Source organism: Leptinotarsa decemlineata, unplaced genomic scaffold (assembly GCF_025532065.1).
Source record: "Leptinotarsa decemlineata unplaced genomic scaffold, Ldec_3_MD MMD2_tig00002974_RagTag_RagTag, whole genome shotgun sequence".
In the NCBI taxonomy this organism is placed as follows: domain Eukaryota; kingdom Metazoa; phylum Arthropoda; class Insecta; order Coleoptera; family Chrysomelidae; genus Leptinotarsa; species Leptinotarsa decemlineata.
Window position 1 is genome coordinate 5620231 of NW_027412578.1, and position 19982 is coordinate 5640212.

The following is a 19982-nucleotide window of genomic DNA, read 5'->3' on the forward strand; positions in this document are numbered from 1 at the left end:
GGAGAAATGTACGGTAAATCAAAAATCAAACTCTGCTTTACTTAGCCTTTATAAAGCTTTCACTTCTAATGGGAAGCTTCTTCAGGGCCTATAATTTAATGAGTTGAGCCATTGAATAACATTACAAATCATACTTACAGTAAAAATGAGCGAAAAACAATAAATTGAACATATAAATTGACGAGAAAGTTATAAAAATTCCTATACATGTATAACTTTCTCGTCAATTTATATGTTCAATTTATTGTTTTTCGCTCAGTTTTACTGCCCTGAAGAAGCTTCCCATTAGAAGCGAAAGCTTGGCTAAGTAAAGCAGATTTTTTGACTGAGAAACCCTGTTAATCTATTTTACCACACTATATTCCACGATATTCCACGATATTCTTCTAAAATTCGTTTCTACTAGAGTATAATATCGTTTTTCTCTTATCATTCACAGTATTAAAGCCAAAGTTATGAATTTTCTCAATTGTTTCCAATTTTGTGACCCTCATACCAAATTTGTTTTAAATAATTCAAAGAAGCTGTACAATTCTCATATAATCAACACGATTATACACAGGATAAAACAAGTATTCGAAATTTTCTTCAATTCTGTAATGTTCTCAAATTTGATACAAATATTTCAGAAACACAGAAACTAGAGTGGAATCACCTATATCTAGCATAATTTACACAAATAAACCGAATATCATGAAATTCACCAAATTCTGTTCAATTTTTTTATTCTTCTCAAACTTGCTCCTAATATTATAGAAATTGAATAAGTTTCGGTATGGTTGTTCAGCCCAGTCTGGTCAAAATTGCTTGTTGACTCGTTTATAATCTAAGTTAGGTCGTTGCTTATCGCGAACTTCACTGTCTTGCTTCATAACTATTCATAACTGATGATTCAATCCAGGTGATACTATGGACAATTCTATCAACAAATATGAAAAAATCATTCGTACATCATCATACATCACTTCCATGCCTGTCAATAATCCATAAACAAATATGAGACATCTCCTCCAAATGATTTGTTTCAGACAGCAGCGACTGCAAACAATGCCCCAGGGTCCTGGCCGAAGTGGAACACATCGACGACGAGGCGGATTCGGCCGGCATCAACTTCGTCAAGATCGAAGACAAGCAGATGGCGAAAGAACTGGGAGTATTCGCTCTGCCGGCCATTCTCTTTTTCAAGATCGGGTCGAAGGAGCCGGTAATTTATGCCGGAGATTTGTTTGACGAACATCAGATACTCCAGTGGTTACTAACGCAGAAGGATCCTTCTGGAGACGTTATAGAAGCCAGAGAGGGGAGTGAATTGATCACGTTGATAGATAACGAAGAAGCTTTGGCCGTGTATTTTTGTGAGTATCGCGGAAAAATCAAAATAATATCTGAGATGGGCTGGGCGACGAAGTTTTCTCACTCGTTTTCGAAATTCTCACTCCACTATCTCGATTGAAATGCTTTGTAATTCGTTGAAGAGCTAGTACGAAGTTGAAGACGTTCTGAATGTCTAAAATGGTGATTTGTATAAATTATCATTGGGTAAAAATTATAAAATGGGTACAACCGAACGAAGACCGGGTTAGTTTATTTTCGATAGTAAATTAATGATAACTAATACCATGAATACTAAGACCAGGCTTGTCAAGTCGTGGATTATTTTCGTCTCTGTCAGAATTACTCGTATTATCATAATCAAATGAGAAATATTGAAAACGTTTTGTGGTACATTGATAAAAATCAACAAAATCGATTTATATCATCTTTAGGATGTGTTCAACCCTTCACGACTAGGTTAGGTTAGGTTAGGTCCAAAGTGAGTGGATCTATTCGACCCTTTCCCGCAGCCCGCAAGGGTTTATTGTGGCACACGCCTATTCACATTCGACCAAATAAACCCCGCTCCTTAACGAAGCCGGTTAGTTTGTATGGTCAGTGGTAAACCTGATTCGGTCCCCAGCGGGGCAGGCAAAAGGTATATGCTCTGCTGTTTCATCATTTTCCGAACAGAGGCGACAGACACACACTGTTTTCCGACAGTGCGAGCCTCTGCATGTGATGATTCAAATGACAGTGAACCTATAAGAAGGCTTGTTACAAATCGTAGTTCATCCATACCGTAGTTCATCAACTGTTTGGTATCAAGCTTTGAAAGGTGAATAAACACCTTGGAGTGATCCAATGCTGGAAGACTCTGCTAAGAAGTACATACATCTTCTTGTCATCAAGGTGTTCAATCTTTGTTTGGCAAAGCCTGAAGCGATGCCAATGACAGGTTCTGGTCCGATGAAGCTGCTTGCAGCACCCTTCTTTGCAAGGGAGTCAGCAACCTCATTGCTTTTCAGGCCAGTATGGCCAGGAATCCAAACCAGAGACAATCTGTTAAGTCTTTCTATCGAGGAGAGTCGCTAGAGCCAAGAGCTTCCAACGCCGCTTGACTGTCCGAGAATATTTTTATTAACTTGTGTATGAGGTTGGATTCTTCCAATCTCTCCCTACACAATTCAATAGCGTAAATTTCCGCTTGAAATACAGTCGCATAGGCAAATAGATATCTCTGTCCTGGGTCTGCGACTAAAAACACCTGCACCAGAACCGGAAGGTGTTTTTGATCCATCTGTAAACCAACAACTATCTGCTCTTAATATTTCCTTCTCCCGGAGGAACCAATCCTCTCTACTCGGGAACAGTACTTTATAAGGCAGTTCGTAGTTGACAGTTGGAGCATGAAGTCAGAGATCTATTCCAGAACGCTGTGACTTCCACTGTCAACCAACAGTCTGTTGCACTCTGCATTAAATTGATTTGTGCAATTGGCAATGTGCACAAGTCTGTATGAAGTCCATCTAGCCTCTCTCGAGAAAAATGTAGAGAGGAGGTATATCTAGTAGGATCTCCATGACCGCTGACGGTGTGGTACTGATGTCACCTCTGATGGCCAGACAAGCCTGTCTCTGTAAGCCAGAGAGCTTCGCCTGGGCCAAGGACAATGCCAAGATATTCAACCTCCGTTCCAAATGGAATGACCTTACCGTTGAAGGAAAGTGGCGTTAGATCGTCCAATTTTCTCCTCCTGGATTATCACAGTTTTTCTGGGGTTGATAGACATCTGCTCCCTCAGACACCAACGCTTCCCGGCGTGGACCTTGCCAAGATGACACGGTCATATGCATAAGCTTGCAGATCTACTTTTCTTCTGTTGAGGGCATCAAGCAGACTATCCATAAGGAGCGAACACAGAAGGGAAGATAGTACTCCACTTTGAGGGCAGCCCTTGGTGACCCTGAACCTAATGACCTCGCCTTAAAGAGTCGTAGATGCAATTCTGTTTACCAGCATGGCATAGATCCAGTTATGGTCGATTCTATACCGTTCCTAGCCAGAGACGATCCTATTGATTTAGGTAGTTCATTGTAAAATGCTCCTTCAATATCGAGAAATACAGCAACCGCCGCAATCTCCTTGTTGTCAAGGGATTGGGAGAGTTTTCTCTTCAAGCCTGTTTCATGCTAAATCTGTCGATTTGCCGGTTTGATAAGCATACTGGTGGTTATTCATTGGGGAAGCATATAATGCCACCCTCCTGATGTGTCCGTCCAGTATCCTCTCAAGTCCTTTCAACAGGAAGGATGTAAGGCTGATTTGTCGTACTGATTTAGGGTGTGGGTCTTTCCGACCCACTTAAGGTATGTATACCACCGTTGCTGCCAACCAACTGGGTGTTGTATAGTTCCACGCCAGACTAGCTCTATACGACTAGCAACTATGTGAAAAATCATCGGTATCATCAATTTTATAAAGTTCACTAAAATTATATTTTAGGTAATTTTGATACTTTAATTCATTTTTGTTTCTCTTCAATTCAACGAACTCTCCATAGAATTCTCCGTGTTCGAAGGTGGATTATGATTTCCATTTCATTCCGAAATATTCAAAAGGATATTTTTTTCAAATACTGCATGAAAGTCAAGTTATCGAATGATAGAGATCTAGTACTAAATACATTTTGGTGATGATATTTACAATGTACTGAAATCAACTTTCAGTTTACACATGAGATATTTGTAATAATTGTTGAAGAAAATCAGTAAATAAATATTTCCAGTATTTCCATTCGGAGGTATTAGGTAAAATCTGCTTTTCCTCAATATTTGAAAACGGGACATACAAAAATCCACAGTGGTAACCGAGGTAACCACTTCAATTTTTCACAAATACACGAAAAATTTGCTCCAATGAACCACAAAATTGTTCAAGCATTCTTTAATATTTCAATAGTTTTGCCTTATTTTTTCCCAAATTTCAAAGATAATATTCAATTTTGAGGGTGTTCGGGAACTTTTTGTGAAAATTCTTTGTGAATTTGTGAATACAAAAAAATATAAATTGCATAAAACTTCCAAACCTTGTTACATTCCATTTTGTGTTCCAAATAGTATGAAATATTTTACATGCAAATTTTAATTTTAGAAACATTGAAACATATTTTCTGTTAGACTACGACATGCTAAACAAAACAGTGAGAACCCAAAATCGCTCTCAGTCGATCTCAATTTCAGAACCTTAAAATATTTTTTAAGTTTCGATTAAATTTATCATGAGTGCTAAAAACATTCTCAACCTCAGTGGTTTCGTGAGCTGTGACTCGATTCAATCCTTCTTATGACGTTTTAACGATTGTGTCTTTTTGTCTACGCTAAATTCAATGTTGGGTTTGAGTTGTTATCCCATCACTACCAACAACTTCAATTGATTCCGTCAACAAAAAAAAAAACATTATATATCTTACTAAACCGTTTCTTTATACATAATTTATAATAGTGTGAGATCCCGACTTTCATACAGAATAATGTTTAAATGAAATGAATATAGTTTTAAAAAGCTAAAAAACACGCTTTTAAAGAACATCAAACTGAAATGTTAAAAATATTTTTTGTAGTACAAAATTTCGCTAACACTTATTATTCTAAAAATCCATCTTTCACTTTGATTTTTTTTGAACAACCTATCAAGGAAGTTACGTACAGCGCCATCTGCCCGCGAATAGATCAAGCAGGTTGCGTACAGCGCCATCTGTTCGCGAATAGATCAATAAATATCAAGGTTACGTACAGCGCCACCTGCCCGCGAATAGATCAAGCAATAATGATGTCGATAATTCTGTCAATACAGATCCCGAGCTTGGGATTTACAAGCAAAAAAACATACATACGTACATACAGGTGAAGCTAACATAAAGCATGTAAAAAAGAGCTATTTCTTAAATTAATATCATCCATTTACAATATTTCTACATTTAACCTCATTAACTTTTCTAGCATCAAAATTTGGGTGAATTTATTACGAACACACAGTACAGGGTTGCCTCAGTAAAAGTATACAAGTTTTAAGGTTGTCGCGATCCAAAGTATCAAAAACTGCAAAAAAGATCATGGCGATACAAAGGAACATATGAAATTTGGAGATATCTGTTACAGTTATAAAAGATATATATGTGTGATGAAAATAACAAATCCACAATGACTTCTAGAACCTGTTTTGGTGTAAATAATATTGATAATGACATAATTTACAATTATAGTAGTGAATACTTCAAAGAAACAAATTTTCTTGCCATGAATTTGCTTTTTAACAATAACTATAGAAAATAATAGTAATGAAACCAGTTAATGGACACTGTAAATTTTTCTGTTGTGAAGATGTACAAATTCCTGTAGTAGCTTCTTCACATATCAGTTTTATTGTTTTTTTCATCAGCTAATATTTTTTTTACATAAAGTACAATAACATATAATTCATTATAACATTAAAATCAACAGTTCAAAAATAACTTTTCAAAATGCTCAAAGGTGCGAAATCATTTCCTCCTCTTCATAGAAGAGGATGTATGCATCTCCACTCACAAGCGATTTTGGTGAAATTAGTGACACTTGTGAACCATTGTATTCGTGCCACGTGCCTGTATAAGAAGAAATCAGGAGTATATAAATTGAAGTGTGGAACGTGCCCTAAGGTATATATTGGTCAAACTGGCAGAACATTTAGGAATCGAATCCAGGAACATCATAGGAGCTATGTAAATAAGAAAACAAATTCAACATATTCAAATCTTCTCCTAGAAGAAAATCATTCCTTTGACAAAGCGTTCGAAATTTTGCACATAGAAAATAAAAGTTTGAAACTGAATCATTTGGAAGCAATGGAAAATAATAAACTCAAAAATTCAAACATTCTAATAAATGATCAACTAGATTTGAATAGATCACCATTATTGAACTTGTTTTCTTAAAATCCGAGAAAGAATTATTATTGATGTAGATGTGAGGTTATATGTTTTAGGTAATCATAATTCAACAGGTACCTTAGGTAGAGGTTCAGGTAGTCTCAATTACGGTACGTGTAGTATATAAATATTAATGTAAGAACAATATGAAGTATTCATACACTTGAGAAAGCTACTGTGCTAGCGAAACATGTGATTATATTTATCAAATAAAGTTTGTGTAGAGTGTAGATCAAATCGTGTTGAAAAGATATCTAATCTATCCGGATACTTGATGGGTGTACTATCGAAGAAATTTGACACAATAATTCTCAACTAAAAATGATTATGGAAGAATATAGACCTGCGTTCTCAATCAGGACTTGCCTATTAATGCGTTATATTGAGTAAAATGCTAATTTTATTGGAAAACTTGGTATGAGATGGTGGACTCGAGTCGGGATCTTAGACTGTAAGACTGTCTAAAAATAGGTAAAATGTTATTGCATGATAGTCGACGAAATAGACAAATAGTTCAATATTTTGAGGTTCAACAAATATATTTCCAAAATCTAACAGTCAAACTCGCAGCTCAGCCTAGCTAACATACTGATTTATTCGAGAAACTCTATCGATGTACTCAGGGAACAAGACATTGTGCGAAATGTGCAGTGAACAACAGGATCAACAACAGCGTACTAGGAAGGTTCCGAAGAAAGGGTCCGAGGAAGATAACGAGACGAGAGTCGACGGTACTACCTAGTGACCCCGTAGTGGTAGTTTAGTAGGTGGTACTAACATACATGTGTCGAACACTATAAGAAAAAAAATATGAAACACATAAACTTTTTAAATATTTCATGTCAAAAGACTTCGCTTCAAACATTCTGTGAGAAAGTTTTCATGACTTTTGTAAGATCAACGATCGACGTGATTATATCATCCGAATTTTCAATCGTCCTTTCTGAAGTATCTATTAATTGAATTCGATTTTAATATTAATATTACGAAGCATGTGTGGAAATATTTTTAGTACATGTATGTTGAAACTACTCCACCTAATTGACAAGCAATTTTGGGAAAATTTTGAAAATTGAAGAACCTAAACGACAATTAGGTTTTTTAATATAAGGGCACTGAAATATGAGGCAATTGAGCTCCTTGCAAACATAAAGACACTAAACAATGTTGAAACAAAACAATATAAAATAATATGAATATGAATATTTCACGAACGATTACATCATGAGATTCTGATAATCCATATGGTTAGGTCATTTCTGATAAGACATTCTTTGAAAATTAGAGCCCAAACGCAACGCATTCATGATTCAACACCATACAGCACTGTTTCGAGCCGTCATATGTCTCATCAGTGCTGCTAATCTGAACCACAAATGCGTTGCTGGACTCATCTGTCCTTGAAGGACAAGCCTAAGTATGTAGGGTCGACGATATCTTTTACTCATGCCTTTCTTTCTCCATTTACTTCTTCATTACTTCATCTTTTGATTGCCCCCACCAGCCTTTATAATTGAGTATTTGATTTCATTTAAATAACTTCCATAATTTAAATCTTTGTCAATCATCAGGCCCGAATATTTATAATTTTCAACTTGGTTGATTGATCTATTCATAATTTTAATAATCAGTTTGTATATTTTTTTCAATGTTTTTTCTGAGTTGAATTCTGTTAAAATCTGTTTTTCTTTCAACCAGCTGTCGCCCTCCTACGAACGACAACTCTTAACAATCGAAACTTGTGCGAGCTGAGGACTAACAAGATCGAACCTATAAACGTGTGATTCCTAACATGGGTTGGACGATAGAAAGTGAAAATCGATCGTCCGGCCTTGCGGTTCACACCACCGGTTTACACATAGGTTGATTGAGTGAGTGGAGCAAACCATCCACATCAACCACATAACCCACCAGGTTACCGTCCCATTGAGGTCATTTAACCATTTTCATATCACCATTTGTATATTTTTCTATTACATTTTATTTTTTCCTTAATACAATATTTTAAGATTATCTGCGAATGATAAGTGATCACATATCAATGTTGTCAACATAAAGTAAATAGAAAAGTGGAACCAAAACCGAACTTTGTGGTACACCACTTTTACAATTAGTAAAAACTACGTTGTTTCCTTTGTATTTTCTGTTTTCACTGGAAAAAAATTCATGTTATCCCAAAATTGCTTGCTATGAAGTTCCCATACTCCCTTACGCATGATACTTTTATGTGAATAGGAACCACTGAGCGAAGAAGGACTCGTGTTTTAAAAATCACTTGTTTCTTTTTTCATTATATTTCATTATCTGATTTGTTTGAGTATATTTTGACCTTTAGCTGATGGCAGTGAGAAATGAAAAGATTTTTGTGTGCAGAAAAATAGAAAAGTTTAATAATATTTTTGTCTACATAATTCTCAAAATACTCCTTGAAACTCGTATCATTCGAATAAACAAAGCTCCAATGAGTTAAATTAGTATGCCAAACTTTGATTTTGTGAGACTGTCCCACACTATAAATCCTTCAGAAATTTGAGAAAAACATGAAATTTTATGTTCATTTCGGCTCTCACGGAATGAACATTATCGACTATGACGTCTATATAGTAATAGTAATGTATATACACCAAATTTAGATAAAAGTTATACATAATTCTCGAATATGAAAAAATAGTATATAAACAATGGCATCACAGAACGACAATCGGCGACATAGCCCAGTCAAATTAGGATTTGACAACACAGGCAATTTTTTTTCGAAATTCTTTAGAGGAGGCACTGGTAGTCTAAATTTGAGTTCCCGGGTTACCTGACGAGTCAATCATTCACCATCTAGAAATTAAGGGTTGATTTTTGTTCATTGAATAATTCGTTTGTTTTAAATTTCAAACAAAATTAGTTATTACAAAAGTAGTTCACAATTTAATATCCTACAATCTTGGTTTCAATCAATTTCTTTCCTATGATCGATATTTTTCGATTAATATTTGAAAAGAGGGGGGTGATTTTTTTGTAAAGAACTCGTTTATTTTTGATTTTACGAAAAAAAATTGTAATGAACAAAATTGTCTATTTAATCAAATTTTCTACAATTTTGGTTTTCATCGATTTTTTTGTAGAATCGGAATTTTCCGATTCATACCCGAGAAAAGAGGGGGTAAAATTTAATCATTGTATTATCACGTGTATTTTCAATTTTACGAGAAGAATAGTAGAAACAAAGTTACCTAAAATCAAATTTCCTACATTTTGTCACTCATAAATTTTTTCTAGAATCGATATTTTTCCATATATACCCGAGAAAAGAGGGGGTAAAATTTAATCATTGTATTAGTCGTCTCTATTTTCAATTTTACGACAAAAATTGTAATGAACAAAATTGAATGAAATCAAATTTTCTACGATTTTGGTCTTTATGAATCTTTTCAGTAGATCGTTATTTTTCGATTCAAAAGGGATAAAGGCACCAGATGAGGTCAACAACAATTGAATTATGGGGAGTTCAAGTTTATTTAAAATTTCTAGAAGTTGTGAGAAGTGGAAATCGACACGGTTCATGTACTGTGAGCTACAAAATGGGACAATTTTTTCTGGGGAAAAAATATAACTTTTCTTCATTCTCAATACAAAAAAAGTTTTCCGATATGCACGAAGAAATGACAGAAACGTAAGACTTCAATATAGATATATAGAAATAAATTGCAACCCTATACAATATATTTTGTTCATAAAAATGAACCATTTAAATACCATTCGATTACAAAAGTGTGATAAAAGTCTCAGCGTATAATTTTACTGTTCATAGTTACAACCTCATGTTCGAGTTTAGTTCAATGTTGCGACTTTATCGACAGGACCATTTCTATCTGTTAGACTGTTTCTGTGTTCACACAGGTCTGGTTTCGTTTCCATTGAAATAAAACAAAGATTCGAGTCGATCTGAAATCATTCAACTTGACCTTTCCTTCAAAATTAAATATTAAATCACTAAAAATCTCTTTCATTTCTACCAGCATTCTCACCGCACTGCCCCTCTTGCTTTAATACCGAGCAATACCAAGTAGCTCTCACTACATTTTCTCCACCCTTAAATTCTAACGATACAAACTTCTTCCCTACAGATGACGACACCTGCGAGCAGTGTGTCACAATCCTCGAAGAACTAGAAAACATCGACGACGATTGCGAAAGACACGGCATCAAATTCGTCAAAACTCAAGATCTCAGGATAGCCGAGCAGTACGGAGCGACAGACTACCCGGTGCTGATGTACTTCGAAAACGGCATCGGGGGAGTTTTCGAAGGCGATCTCGAAGAAGAGGAGGAGGTACTTCAGTGGCTGATCCAACAGAGGACCGAAGACAGGATAGAACTGATCACGCGCGTCATGCTGGAGAAGATGGTGGAAGACACGCAGTACCTGGCCGTCTACTTCTACAAGCAGAACTGCCACATCTGCGAGGAGATTCTCGAGGAATTGGAGCAGGTGGACGACGAATGCGACGTGTACGGGATCCACCTGGTGCGGATACAAGATCCGCAGCTGGCCAAGAGATACAGCATCAAAACGTTCCCCGCTCTGGTGTATTTCCGGAACGGGAATCCGTTGTTGTTCGAGGGGGACTTGCAGAATGAGCAGTCGGTGTTGGAATGGTTGATAGACGATGACAACAGGGAGCTGGAGGATCAGATCGAGTCGGTCAACGAGAGGATGTTGAGTAGGCTCTTGAACGAGTCTCCGTTTCTGGCAGTTTTCTTTTGTGAGTATTGTACGTTTATTTTATTTTATTTTCCATTGTTTCCATTTGACGTATTCATTTTGAGTTCACTTCTCAACGTATCTCCAAGAAATGTGGTTGCCATTTTCAGAAGAACAAAGAGTGTCTTTGCACTCCTACACAACAAAGTTTTCATGATTTTTTTGTGGATCTCAACTTTCTACAATCCGAAAATTATGCAAATATCTATGAGAAAGGTAAACTGAAACGTTGCAATATAAAAGTTGCAATATAAACTACTGAAAAAAAAGCAATCATTCAGTAACTTCGTCGTACTGATAAATGTTGTCTATATACTCGGCTTATTTCGATGATTGATTTACTTTCGAAAAGCTCTTCTTCTTTCCGTTCTCAAAACTTGTTAAAAAAACAACAACTTTATAATTAATGCAAATTTCGCAGTGAAATTAGAACGAAAAAACGCAGCTTCTCGAAACATTACACATTTATAAAGAAACGCTTACTGTATAAAATTATTTTTCCATTATTGACTAATTGCAGTTTTAACGTTTGTTTGAAAGTGGTTGACAGTATTTCATGGTGACTTTTATCAGCCCGGAGATTGTCTAATATGATACTTCTATGATTTCAAATCTATGAAAGAATAAATACAATTAAAATGAATACTTAAAATATCAATTATATAAAGCAATAAAACCTGAAATGAAAAAAAAAATAAACAATATACGAAATGAAAATGACCACAGAGTAAATAGAAATGAAAAAGAATAAAATAAGCAAATACTAAAAAAATAAATCAAAAAACTAAAATAGGCTTCAAACCAAGTTACTTCACGACGTTTCGATTGTTGGTATCCACAATCTTCGGGTGATGACCTAAAGATGATTAAAATACCGTAAAAATTCAGTCGGTTGACTCCTTCACACACCAAAAATTTGTCAAAATCATAAACACTCACAATGTTATTACTGGCGCATTTTTGCCTATGAGTGCCATCTACAAGATAAAAACAATAGTTAACGTTTGAAAATGATAAATCCACTTCAAATCAACTATATGTACCTTTGTAATGTACCTTTATACTATATACAAAGTCTGTACAGTCAATACATAACAGTAAAGTACTTACAGTTTAGCTTCACTTTTGAAATCTGGTTTCATCGTGAATTACCTATCCAAAATTTTTCAAACCAATGAACAATGTCGGTTTTATCACAATTGAAACACCGATTGACGTATTGAGTTTAGACAGGTTCCCTGATCAGCTCCCTGATCCTTTTGACATGTGTTTGTCAGGACAAATGGGATAACCTGACTTTCCTGACCAACTGTCTTCATTTCATTCAGGTTGGAGCCCAGCTCCCTTACCCTTTTAGCTGATTTTTGTCATAGAAGGACAAATGGGTTCATGACTAAGGAGATATTGGCGGTATGAAGTCCTCAGACATCAGTACCGGCCTTCACGGTTCAGAATCATGATTTTAAAACATTCTTGAATGGTTAGATACGTACATAATCAGTTTTTTTCACTAGCGTCATCTATCCGTGAGAAACTACAAATTATCCCAGTCTATTTGAAAGTAAAAGTATTCTACCATCCTATTTACCGACCTATATGTAAGCGTCATCTTGTCTTTTATTGGTTGAAGAGAAATTGTTCAAGCAACGCCATTAATAATAAAAACAGTGCCGGAAAATGAAAAAGTTATACCTATTAATCATTTCAAATGTTTCATGAACTAATGGACTGACTATACATCGACGTCACATGGAAACTGCTAAATGAAAAACGATTGTGGACTTCAATATGTGTGTCATCCATAAATCTATTCAAAAATATCTTCAAAAAATATGAAAGTAATCCAAATATCACTGAAAATTATCAAGCAATCTAGAAAAAAAATCAAAAAAGATCCAGGTCTAGCTATTTTGATCGGGCTGACACAAGGTTCACACTCCCAGGCGCGATCCCACTACTGCACGACGCGGAGACTTTTGGCTGCTGGGTTTCCCCCCTGGCCCGGTTCGCCTCTCCTTAGCCGACCTGGCTGTCCCGGACTCCTCCAGGACACCCATATCGACGCCATGCTTAGTGTGGACACCCGGTCGACGTGAGAAACCCTGCACCAGGACTCCCGACCTCAAACCATCCGCTGAATCCGACCTCCAAGTAGCTTGGATTACAGGAGACGCCACACTCCCAGTCGAAAGTAATCTGCGATGTGTTGCGTTATAAATAACGAGTTGCGCGTTGCGTCGACGGTGTATTTGTAGTTGCCTACAAACGGAGATGTGTTTGCAAGGTATAAGTAAGAATGAACACTTCAAACAAGCATCATCAAGAAACAATAATATGTGCGTCACCGATGTATTTTTAGTTGCCTATAAACGGAGATATATCTCAAGAATACTAGCCAAGAAGGTGTCGAAATATCAATTTCGCAAAAATAATGAAGGGATCAACACCCAGAAAAGCAATTATGCTTTCTACTATAAGTACTCATACACCACTTGCCTTATTTAATTATGCATACATTTATATCTAAATATATATACATATGGACCCATAATACGTACAAACACACATTCTCTCTTATTACAGAAAAGGGGGGTTACATCTCACTGTTCTGAACCGCGTTACCACAAAAAAGTGAACCAAATTGCAACTATCAATCCGAAACCAACTGAAATCAAATCATTCAACTCAAAACGCTTTCAAATATTACAACAAAGTCGGAAACTTACAGAAAAAATGTCTGTTTATCATGTTCAGAAATTATCAAAATTATGTCGTAATATTGAATAAAATAAAGAAACTAGAGTTTTTTACGAAGTCACCTATTTCCAACCCCCACCCAAAAGTTTCACAATTCTTAAAAAATTGGAAATACATTTTGCAGGTCGGCGGAAATTCTTGCAGGTCGAGTCCCCCAGACAGAAATCTCGACCAGGTTAATCATTTTCAACAAAAAACATTACAACCCCCACCCTTTGAGTATGGAAAAATTCCACATTCCTCATTAAATTGAAAATAAACCTTGCAGGTCGGCAGAAATTTTTGCAGGTCGGGTCTGCCAGTTATGGATCTTGACAGGATTATTTATATTCGACAAAAAAAATTCCAACCCCCACTCGATAATTTCACAATTCTCAAAAAATTGAAAATACATTTTGCAGGTCGTAGGAAATTATTGCTCCCAGACATGAATCTCGCCCAGAGATTGATCATTTTCGACAAAAAAAATTCCAACCCCCACCATTTTAGTATGGAAAAAAAATTCCACATTCCTCATTAAATTGAAAATAAACCTTACAGGTCGGCAGAAATTCTTGCAGGTCGGATCTGCCAGACATAAATCTCGACCAGGTTAATCATTTTCGACAGAAAAAATTTAGAACTCACACCCAAAAATGTCACAATTCTCAAAAAATTAGAAACAAATTTTGCAGGTCTACGGAAATTCTAGCAGGTTGGGTCTCCCAGACATGAATTTCGACCAGGTTGATCATTTTCAACAAAAAAAAATTACAACCCCCACCCATTGAGTATGGAAAAATTCCACATTCCCCATTAAATTGAAAATAAACCTTGCAGGTTGGCAGAAATTCTTGCAGGTCGGGTCTCCCAGACATGAACCTCGACCAGGTTAATCATTTTTCATATCTGGGAGACACGACCTGCAAGAATTTCTGCCGACCTGCAAGGTTTATTTTCAATTTAATACGGAATGTGGAATGTTTCCATGTTAAAAGGGTGGCGGTTGAAATTTTTTCATTCGAAAATGATTAACCTAGTCGAGATTCATATCTGGAAGACCCGACCTGCCAGAATTTCTGCCGGTTTATTTTCAATTTAATGAAGAATGGGGAATTTTTCAATACTCAAAGGGTGAGGATTGGAGTTTTTTTTGTCGAAAATGATCATCCTGGTCGAGATTTATGTCTGGGGGACCCGACCTGCAAACATTTTCTCCGACCTGTAAAATGTATTTCCAATTTTTTAAGAATTGTGAAACTTTTGGGTGGGGGTTGGAAAATTTATCTGTCGAAAAGAATTAACCTGGTCGTGATTTATGTCTGGCAGATCTGACCTGCAAGAATATCTGTCCTACAAGATTACGAGAGAAATGTCTACTGAGAACAATTTGCTGACCTGCAGACCTGGAAAATAGTTATACCCAAAATTCCGTCATGATTTGAAATAATACGAAAGTGCAAGCAAAGCTTTTTAGAAAGAATTAAAGTTTGTTGCCTCAAATGAAACCTCATAATTGTCAGTGAAAAAAACATAATAAGACGGAAAACGTGTCGACAAGTTAGTTACTGTCTTCTTTCTCGGTCAACTCTTGATATCTGGCATACATCATATTCTTGACGCAATGTTTGTATGATTCACCAGCTAGGGCAGAATAGCCCGGGAGTTTGTTGCCAAGTCCTACTGTGCTGGTGTGTTGTTCAGCCTGAATAATTGTTGTTGTAAATATTTTCAAAGTATGAATATTTTCATCAAAAAGAGGAGTAATGATCAATACTCAATCAAATGAATATTTTCATCATCGGGCTAGTGTCAAAAAGGCAAAAAAGGTATAGTCAGGTATATAATCACGTATACTCTGGGATTTTTTTTCAACTGTGACCACGTGTCTACCTGATAAAAGAATTACACAGTATCATCTACAAAGCTGAAAATCGTTCTCTCCAGAACATATTCTTTCTTGGCTATCCGAATGAGTCATTTTTTGTAACTATTATATTGCTTAAATTGAAGGTCTCCAGTATACAGTAATGTTTTTCTCATAGATATTATTATTTATATTTATGGATTTCAACAAATCTTTTGATATCCATGTCTTTTTACTTCGTTTATTTTTTAGAAACTTCATTTCAGTTGTATTTTTAAGAATTTAAAACTTAGTTTTTCAATGAAACTGTCTGAAATAACATTATTTTTATTTAATTGGTCGATATAAAACCATGTTTGTTTTTTCGCATCTAATCTCAATTTGTCATAATTAATATATTTTATGCGAGAGTAGCTGATAACTTAAAAACATGTTGAGTAGATACTAAAAACACCAATTTGTCGGTATGCACTACAATTTCTGAAAGACAACAAATTAAATAAACTAATATGAACGAGTCTCACGTTTTAATCTACAAGGAAAGGAGAAAAAGATAATGACCTTCGATATTGATGCCTCAACACGCAAACAGGTATAAAATTTTAAAAACCATAATACATGAAAAGAAGCTCAATTTCCATATAATTTCATAAAATTCTTTAAGGCTAAACAGTTATCAGAGTTTTTTCAAGCAAAAAAATTCATTTATGAAACTCTCTTTCATCAGAATAACAAGATGCTCGGACTAAAAATAAGCAATTGAAATCTGAAAGAAAGTGACAAAATCAGTGCAATAAAAGAGAAATACCAAAAAAGAAAAAATTCAAAGTAGATTAACTCTGACACAGATAAAAAAAATTGTCTAAATTGTTTATACTTTCAATTTCATTCCTGGCAGTAACTGATTTATTGTTCTACTGATGCTAGAGTTTCTTCAAGCAGTAACACAAATATTCATTTATAAAAATCTCCTTCATCAGAATAACAAGATGCTTGACCTTTCTTAAAATGGGCAATTGAAACCTGAAAGTGACAAAATCAGTGCAATAAAAAAGAAATACCAAAAAAGAAATAATTTAAAGTAGGTCAACTCTGACACAGATCAAACATTTGACAAAATTGTTAATACTCTCAATGTTATTCCTGACAGTAACTGATTAGTATCATTCTACCGATGCCGGTTTGCATTATTATCCATTCAATATAACCCACAAGTAATATCTATCAGAGAAAAATCACAATAAACAATTTAAAATTGATGAATCCACCCCAAAACAAATATATGTACAGTTAGTACATAACACGGAGGGGCCATTTGTAGCAACATGAACCAAATCATCATACATTATTCCAACAAAAGTATGCATCGTTTAAACAAATATTAAACTAGTCAAAATCACAATTAAAAAAATATTTTCAAAAGAATGAATACATACATAATCCGCTTTCTTACTAGCGCCATCTATCCGTGAAAAGCTACAAATCGTTCCAGTCCATTATATGAATGAAAAATGTATTCTACTATCTTATTTACCGACCTATATGCTTATATCATTGTCTATAGATTTACTTGGACAATGCCTATATGTAGGTACGCGTCATCTTGTTTGTTATTTGAAGAGCAAATATTCAAATAACGCTCTTACATATAAAAACAGTGGCGAAAAATAGAAAAGTTTTAGTACTTAATCCAATCGTCTAATGAATCAATGGATTGATTACCTATACATCGACCTCACATAAAAACTACTAGCTAAATGAAAAACGATTGTGGATGTGTGTCATCCATGAATCTATTCAAAAATATCTTCAAAAAATATGAAACTAATCCAAATATCACTGATAATAATCAAGAAATCTAGAAAAAAAATTAAAAAAGATCCAGGTCTAGCTATTTTGATCGGGCTGACACAAGGTTCACACTCCCAGGCGCGATCCCACTACTGCACGACGCGGAGACTTTTGGCTGCTGGGTTTCCCCCCTGGCCCGGTTCGCCTCTCCTTAGCCGACCTGGCTGTCCCGGACTCCTCCAGGACACCCATATCGACGCCATGCTTAGTGTGGACACCCGGTCGACGTGAGAAACCCTGCACCAGGACTCCCGACCTCAAACCATCCGCTGAATCCGACCTCCAAGTAGCTTGGATTACAGGAGACGCCACGCTCCCAGTCGAAAGTTATTCGCGACGAGTCGCCTTATAAATAACGAGTTGCGCGGTGCATCGACGGTGTATTTTTAGTTGCCTACAAACGGAGATGTGTTTGCAAGGTATAAATAAGAATTAACACTTAAAACAGGCATCATTAAGAAGCAATATGTACGTGTTTGTTATCTACGTTCGAAAGGGTTCATAATCAAATACTTTTTCTTGATGTTGTGATCTATACTCACCGTTCTTGGCTATCGGAATGAGTTTTTCTTGATTATTTTTGTAACTATTATATTGTTCGAATTGAAGGTCTTCGGGATACAGTACTTTTTTTTTTCATAAAGATTATTGATTTAATTTTTAATTTCAACAAATCTTTGGATGTCTATTTCTTTTCACTTTGAATTTTTTTTCGAATCTTCATTTCAGTTATATTTTTGAGAATTCATAATTCGAGTTTTTTAATGAAAATGTCTGAAATAACATTATTGTCTTATAATTGATCAATATAAAACCATATTTCATTTTTCAAATATAATCTCAATTTGTCATAGTTAACATATTTTTTCGTTTTCCATAGTGTTATTTTGCATTCAGTGGTAACTAGGATCCTAATCAATGCAATGGCATGATGATCAGTTATTTTTATAGAAAAAGGTATGATTTTAGATTATCGTGGGTATTGACATCTGTTTTTATTAAGAAATGATCAAGGCAGGGAGGCCTAGTAATATCATTTATATAGTATATGAATTAAAAATATTTCAAATAAGTTTTAATATCTACATCTTAGGATGAGATATACAGGGTGGTAATCGAAAACCTAATATTGGAGTTTTGGGTAAAAGTATCATTGATGTGAATGAACGCTCGGGCAGATCGATTACAGATTGAAGGGGGATTTTTTGTTTTTCTACATGCAGCACCGTCAATTCAACCAACGAGCAGTGGGGTTAAGAGCCACCTTGAAAATTTGAGTTGCTTGAATTCTGCTTCTCAGAGGCTCCCTCAGGAATACATCTAGGGGAGACAGGTCTGGTGATCGTGGATGCCATTCTATAGAACCTCGCCCACCAATGAGTTCAACTGTATCTTTAACCAGTTTCAGATACAGTTTCCCTTCTAATAATGAAGGGCCAACATGAACATGGAATATGTGGCAATTCAAATCAGTCCAATAACGACAATTGGGGTGAATAACTATACCGTTCAGTGTGTCAATTTATTTTTGTAAGGATGAAATTTGTGACTTTTTGAAATAAGCTGTATACTGATTCGTAGAACACCGGAAACAATTGCTAGCTCTCTTGTTCTTGACATATGAAGAGGCTCAGCATGGCTCAACAAAAATTCATACATCTCAAAATTCAGAATGGTTTTATACTTTCCGCAGAAAACGATTAGTATTCTTATCGTTTCTGAGATATTTATTGAATATAACACTGGTGTAATTTATAATCTGGAAAAAATTTTACCACAGCAGATTTAAATCCGCTCATATCACATTTTTCGAGATTGAAATAAACTTTCTATTTAAAACAAGGAAGAAATTTGAACTTTTTATTTTTCTATTATCAAATGTCAGGCATACAGAGATCCGGAATAGAAAGAATTAGTAACTTATGAATATGATCGGAATTTTTTGTCTAAGAAACTATTAGGTATTAATTTAATATTTCTGGTAGCAAAAACCTATTCTCCCTCACGAGTGTAAGGATATAACTGTTTGTCGTGTACACGAAAGGCATAAACGTAATTTGTTACCCGATCATGGGATCTCTGTGTTGTAACATCCACCCTACTCACCAGATCTAGCTCCGTGTGACTTCCAGAAATATTTCACTTTGTACAATCACAAACCACAAATCCATTTGATTTTCACAATATGCATATACCTACCTACTCGTTACTTCATTCAAGTACTTGATTTATTCGTAAAGTGTTAAAAATGAGAGATTATTTCAATGACTCAAAGTGGTTTAATGCAACATATCTCCTAAGACTAAGACTAAGAACTGAGAGTTCGTTTATAACAAATCAGTAAGAACGTTTATGGAAACTTGACAAAGATTAAGAACTAAGAACTATGCCTACCTAGAAAATTGGCACAATGGCACACACATTCAACTAAAAATTAAGTAAGAGCGTAGGTCGAAACTAAATGAGCATGTGCCAAGTTGAAATATTCACCT

The 19982-nt window shown here is 35.4% G+C and overlaps 1 protein-coding gene across 6 annotated transcripts in view; it reads left to right on the top strand.

Annotated features, from left to right (window-relative positions):
• The window catches only part of hlk (hulk), a 99625-nt gene that overhangs the window by 72086 nt on the left and 7557 nt on the right, over positions 1–19982 (top strand). For 4 of the 6 annotated variants that reach the window (XR_012465895.1, XM_074177330.1, XM_074177334.1 and 1 more), the window contains 3 exons: positions 1029–1355; positions 6904–7011; positions 10399–11037. Coding sequence is in view for 5 of the 6 variants with exons in the window: in XM_074177330.1 (XP_074033431.1) it covers positions 1029–1355; positions 6904–7011; positions 10399–11037 (1074 nt within the window). In the remaining variant the exon portion in view is untranslated. The remainder of the gene's footprint in view (positions 1–1028; positions 1356–6903; positions 7012–10398; positions 11038–19982) is intronic. The other 2 variants (XM_074177332.1, XM_074177333.1) reach the window with 1 other exon arrangement.